Source organism: Canis lupus, chromosome 6 (genome assembly GCF_048164855.1).
Source record: "Canis lupus baileyi chromosome 6, mCanLup2.hap1, whole genome shotgun sequence".
NCBI lineage: Eukaryota > Metazoa > Chordata > Mammalia > Carnivora > Canidae > Canis > Canis lupus.
In genome coordinates this window covers 66,332,390-66,338,684 of record NC_132843.1, presented here as the reverse complement: position 1 = coordinate 66,338,684, position 6,295 = coordinate 66,332,390, and the positions used below count along the sequence as shown (strand labels likewise).

At 39.9% G+C, this 6,295-nt stretch overlaps 1 protein-coding gene across 11 annotated transcripts in view; it reads left to right on the top strand.

Moving 5' to 3' along the window:
- The window catches only part of CACNA1E (calcium voltage-gated channel subunit alpha1 E), a 387,895-nt gene that overhangs the window by 229,827 nt on the left and 151,773 nt on the right, over nucleotides 1-6,295 (top strand). For all 11 annotated transcript variants that reach the window (XM_072831014.1, XM_072831009.1, XM_072831018.1 and 8 more), the window contains exon 8: nucleotides 3,361-3,464. In XM_072831014.1, the coding sequence (XP_072687115.1) occupies nucleotides 3,361-3,464 (104 nt within the window). The remainder of the gene's footprint in view (nucleotides 1-3,360; nucleotides 3,465-6,295) is intronic.

The window sequence follows — 6,295 nt, the reverse complement described above, 5'->3', positions numbered from 1 at the left end:
ACCTGAGAGAAAACACAGTCACAACTCTGAGGTCACCCTGGCAACTGTCCTTGGTGGTCCTGACTCCCACCTCCCATGGTTTCAGGGCACTTGCTCACTTGAGACTTGTCGATTACTTTCTTCTCTTTTAGTCTCAAAAGACACTTTAGTAGTCGTCTCTCCTACACTGGACAATTTTAAGGTTTTCCTAATGATGAGTCAGAAGGAGATTGAAGTTCTAATTAGCATCAGAAAGCACCTTGCCATTTTGGAGGAGAAAATTTGAAGCCCTTTGCCCACTTCCTGCTGAGGTATGTCCCCTTGTCCTACTGGATTTGTCACTGATCCATTGACAGGCTTGTGAGGTGAGGGTGAGGCCTCCTGGTAGGGAAAGATAGGAGGAGAAGAACCAGGAGGGAGAGGAGAAAGGTGTAGAGAGGGTGTGGCAAGTCTATTAAAAGGTTTGTGAATAATCTGAGAGAGCTGTCAAGCTGCCTCCTCCAAAGGAACCTTTAAGCCATCAGCTATCTGTAATCACCGGCAGGGCATGGTGCCTCTGGCCGTGGTGTCCTCCCGGTCTTTCTTCTTCTCTTCCCCTTCCTCCTCTTTTTCTCATCAAACAGGGCCTAGTACCATACTGGATGACATTTTTTCTTAAAAAAAAAAAAAAAACAATTCAGACAAAGCTGGAGGGGAATATCAGAATGAAAAATTGTGGGGTGGGGGGTTTACATTTTAAGTACAGGAATCCTCTTATTCAAATTGTGGCCTGTTGATTAGTTGAGTCAAATATTATGTGTGCCAATCACTTCATTAGGTACCAGGTAGAGAAATGAACAGACAGTTAAGGTTCTTGCCTTAAGGTGTGTTAAACCAAAGTCAAAGCATTTGCACAACACATGGATAAGAAGATGCTGTCTGTCATTGTTTTTTTCTGGAAGAATTGGGAAGTGTGTTCCAGACGTTAGGCCCATGAGGAGAGTCCTTTTATCCCTGCATTTCATAGGCTGTATTTCCTCATATGTTAATAGATTTGCTTCAAAACAGGGAGTTTCATAATCAAGGAAGTATATGAAATGATATTAAAGTTAATAATGTTTCTTTCATGAGTCTTCTCACAGGCTATGGGGAAAATTTAATCTGTTGTGTTTCCTCAGTTTCTTTGGTTACAGAAGCTTATTTTCCACGGAACACATTAACATCTTACAGATGACTAGCAATGAGAAGAACACTATTTGGGAAATGCTTTTCACTCTACAGCATCTCTGGCAAATCATCCCCCAACTGAAATTGCTCTAGCCATCCTCAAACTGTAGCTCAGTCACTTCTGGGACCAAAGATACCTTCACGGCACAATTTCATCATTCCTATCGCTGGCACCAGCTAAGGTGTATTGCAGCTGAGCCCTGATCTGGGTGCTGGGACCAGACTCCGTCCTTGCTCCCAAAGAATACTTGGTGGGGAGGGGGCACTGGCTAAGGCATATAGTAGATGAAACTTGTCAGTCTGGTGCACCACTGGTGAGCTGTCCAAGCTAACCAGTCTTTACAAAATGTTGCCTTTGTAATCATGAATAAAGATAGAGCTATTTATACATGGGTCATATAATCCATCCTTAAGTTTACAGGGAGGACCATGTCTTAACTGTCTCAGAAAAAAATCGTTTCCTAAGTTCATTAAAATCCCTTGAGGCTGGCCTTCAACATCTGTTCTTCTGCATCTTCTTTCTGATAATCAAGAGACGTTTTCTCTGAGGTCTGGTCCGCATCTTCTCTGCTTGCATTTAATTGTGACCAGACCTGGTTGAATGAAAGAGTTAGATCTTACACGCTGAAACTGGCAGATCCCCACATTCGTCCCATCCAGTTCAGAAGGTGTTTTTAACTTCTGTTCTGCTTCATTTGCAATCATCTGTCTCTGAACTGTGTGGGGGCAAAACAAAAGGCACAGGTTTGGTGAAAGAGGTTGCCTTAAAAGCTATTTTTAATGGAAGAATCTACTATGCAGTGATAGCTTTTGTGATCAGTGGGGAGCTGTATTCTGTGGCCTGACATAGTTGAATAGGAGGCAGAAAGAAAATTAAATAATTTTGAGAGAAAAGATAGAATGTCCTAGAAGTCCACAGGAAGCATAAGGACAATGAATCAAAATATGTTTGCAAAGTTTAGTAATGAGAGGGAAAAAAAGGTAAATCACAGGGACAGAGAAGCACTTTGCCATAGAAATTCTGAGTTTAGATCTTAATGTTACTGATTTAGCCCGTGAATTTTAGGCATGGCATTTGGGTTTGATGGCCTTGTTTCTCCAGTGAATTGAAAATAAAATACCTCTTAACTGTTTCTTTTCTTTTTTTTTTTTACCTCTTAACTGTTTCAAATGAGAATTAAAGTTTGCGTGTGAGGGGCCAGTGTGGGGATGAGGAGATTTCAAAGCCCTGCATGTACAAAATGCAGTTCAAGGAGACTATTTAGAAAGATTTGGGGTTGACTATTGGGAGAGAGAGTCAAGGTGAAGTTTAGTTGAGAGGCTCAAATGTTAGAGAAGACTTTTCAAAATGCTCCCAAACTGTTTCTACGTCCTAATTAGACATCCTGCTAAGAGTTGCTGCTTTTGCTAAGCCAAGTGGTGTAATCTGCCCCAACCCCCCACCGTTTAAGGGCCTTGCATCTCACTTGTAGTATAAGAATCCAGAATATGGATTTCCAAGCACTTTTCACTTCATTGTGTGTTAGCATTAGAGAGAGTAAAAAGGATCACTCTTTAGATTTATTCCTTGTTCTGTCCAGAGCCTTGCTGGGGCCAAATCTGAGCCAGCTCTATACTATTGGACTATAATGGAAGAAAGAAAGCCAGAGCCAAGGATCAAGGGCTGAGCAAAATGTGGACAATGCTAATGTCTCCCCAGCAGTCCTGTCAAGGTTTTTTTGTTTTGTTTTGTTTTGTTTTCCTGTCAAGGTTTTTGTCAGCATCTATGGAATAGAGTGATGGACACAGATTGCCTCTGACTTTTTGAAAATTTGTCCAATTTCGACTGCAGAAGCTTGAAACTGACATCGCCAAACACTATAAAACCAGTAATTGTTTGCATGATCTTGGAAGAGTACTTGACCTCTCTAGACTCCATTATCTCAGCTGTTAGGTGAGGGTGTTAGACTATTCCTACTAAGGATGTTGTGTGAGGCTCATGCAGTGTTCTTTACTATGTACATGTGGAATATGAGTTAATCCATAGTAACACTAAATTGAGAATGAAGTAGGCAGTGTTTAATTGTATTGCCCTGTGTTGTTATTTCACCCTATATGTGAGGTTTCAGGGTTGGAGGCCTTCTTCTGGCAGATGGTTTTGGTAAAATATTAAGGAACCATTTTTCTGTTTTTCAGACCAATGATGCCTTAGGAGCCACCTGGAACTGGCTGTACTTCATCCCCCTCATCATCATTGGATCCTTCTTTGTTCTCAACCTAGTTCTGGGAGTGCTTTCCGGGTAAGCCAGATGTTCCTCTGTCCTCTGAACTTCTTTCCAACTGTAAACTCATGCTCCTGACTACCCACCAATTCATTCATTTAATGTTCATTTAGGAGGCATCTATTGCACAGCCCCAGTATGCCAAGTCCTATTTGAGATGCTGTGTATGCAGTAGTGAATATTGTTCTAATCATGTTTATTTTTTGTAGGAGTGAAAAAATATTTCAACCATGTAGAGCATTGAACATGATATCTAGTGAGAGTTCATTTATCCATACATCCTCTCATTCAGTCATTTAACAATCATAGCCTGTCTTTGTCAAACACTGTGCTGGTTGTAAGAATATAAAGTTAAATAAAATGTAGTCTTTACCCTCAAAGATGATTATTCTATCATGTATTGAATATCCAATCCCATATTTGTAGCTTGGATTAGTGTACATCAGGCAGCAAGTACTCTGTGTCCTGTGCCATGGTAACCATTGCAGAGAGCATACAAAGTCTAAGGCATGGTCCCTGTACTTCAGAAAATTATATTTTGGGGGGCACCTGGGTGGCCCAATTGGTTAAGTGTCTGACTCTTGATTTCAGGTCAGGTCATGATCTCAGGGTCATGAAATCAAGCCCCGCATTGGGCTCCATGCTCAGCATGGAGTCTGCTTGGGATTCTCTCTCCCTCTCCCTCCCCACCCACTCTTCTCTCTCTCTCTCTCTCTCTCTCTCTCTCTCTCTCAAATAAATAAATAAATAAAATATTTTAAAAAAAGAAAATTGTGTTTTATAGACAAGATAACACAAACACTTGACACAGGGAGTGGGAGTCTTACTGACTAATATAAGATATAGATCATCTATATAGTCTGAAGTTATCAGGAATCACTTCATGAAGGATTGAAGTTTTGCTTGGGTGTATGTATAATATGTAATAAGATAAAATATATGTGAATGAGCATTCCAGGAAGGAGAGCACCACACCATAAGCAAAATTGAAGAAATGGGATTAATCTTGCAATGAGAAAAGACTGTTGTGCAACCTAACCTATCTAGAGCAAAAATTTTACTTTGGGAAAAGAAAAGTATAGAATAGGGCTACAGCAGGGGTCCACTTTAGATAATCTTAAATTTTTCTAAGCAAAACAGAACCTAATTTCTTCTTTGAGTAGCATAAGTTCTTCAAGTGCAAATTAGATGGTAGTGCTTCTGTTTCAACTTAGCAGATTGAACCAAGTTCATCATGTCTTGAAACTCTACTAACAGAGTAAATAAATTTTCAGAAGGGCACAATGACAGAACAGGAGAGGAAATGATAACAGATGAGAGATGTCAACCAAAGTTTTGAAGGCAGAGAGTAAATGGTAGCTGATCTAATTGTGCGAAAGTTGAGATTTAATTGCCTTTGGTGAGGAGTGACAATAAAAAGGCGAGATGATTGTCCTTCAGGACCTTCCACAGTCCTGGAAAGGCTTGGGAATTCAAGGCCACAGGTACGTCTGAGAGATGAGGTATGGGTGGCGCTAAAAACAAGAGGATTGTCAGAAGTCCTTGTAAGGAACACTTAGATGCCCTCTGCCCGACACCCTAGATCTCTACCCCCAAACTCTTCTGACAGGTATCTGCCCCACCCAGCCCCTCACTCCAGCCAAAGTCAGAAGACTTCCTCAGTAGAGGCTGAATCAGAAACTTGCAATGGTAACATCAGGTGCTTTTGAGAGTAGGGTTGATATGTTGCAGTGAAAGTTCACAAACTGTACATGTAGCCACATCTCCTCTTGATTCCCAGAAGTGGATCAATCTGGTAAGGGTTAGAATTACTCTGTGGGGAAACTGTCCATCTTAAGAGAAGAATTTTACGTATACTGATATCTGAAGATGGTCAGAGAAATGGGTCCCACCCATCACCCTCAGTGAGGCTCCTGTTAATTTCCTATGGCTGCTGCAACAAATTAATGCAACTAGGTGGCTTCACACTGTGAAAGAAATTAAATCTCTCACAGTTCTGGAGGCTAGAGGCCCAAAATCTGACAGGGCATTACTCCCTCCAAGGACTTGAGGGAAGAATTTATTTCTTTCCTCTTCCAGTCACTGGATTTGTTGGCTAGTGGCTGTGTTACCCTGGTCTCTGCCTCTGTGGTCACATTACCTCTTTCTTTTTTTGTCTAAAAATCTCCCTGGGATATTTGTTCTTGGATTTAGGGTCACTTGTATATGCCAGGATGACTTCTTCTTCTCAAGACCCTTAATTGCAATGACAAGGACTCTTTTTCCAAATAAGGTAACATTCATAGGAACCAGGAATTAGAATGTGGACATTTTTTTTTTTTTTTTTTGCAGGGGCATTCAACCCACTACACTCATCATTCTGCAAGCTCTACCATAAACACAAGAGTTCCCAATAATTCTTTTGAGTCTTGCTCTTAAATATTAATGCACAACTAGGGATTATCAGCATTTGAAGAAAATGTCTAAAACAAAAGACAAAAAAGTGATATACAGAAAAAAGAAATTTGAGAGAATATGAATGATGCGGGGAGCACAAGATAACTCTTAAAAAACATAATTGATGCCAGCAGAGATCGAAGAGAAATAATTTTATCCACAAAATAACATTGCTGTGTAAAAAAAAAGAACATTTAACCATTCAGAAGAGCTTTGAAAATTAATGTAAAATAATATAGAATTTACATTAATATAACATGAATTAATGTAAAAAATGTAAACATGTAATGAAAATAATGAGGTAGTAAATGGTTGGAATATAAAATTAATGAAATTGCCTAGAAAGTAGAACAAAAACAAGAAAATCAAAGAGTTGGTCCAACGTTCAACTAATGAGTTCCATAAAGAGAACA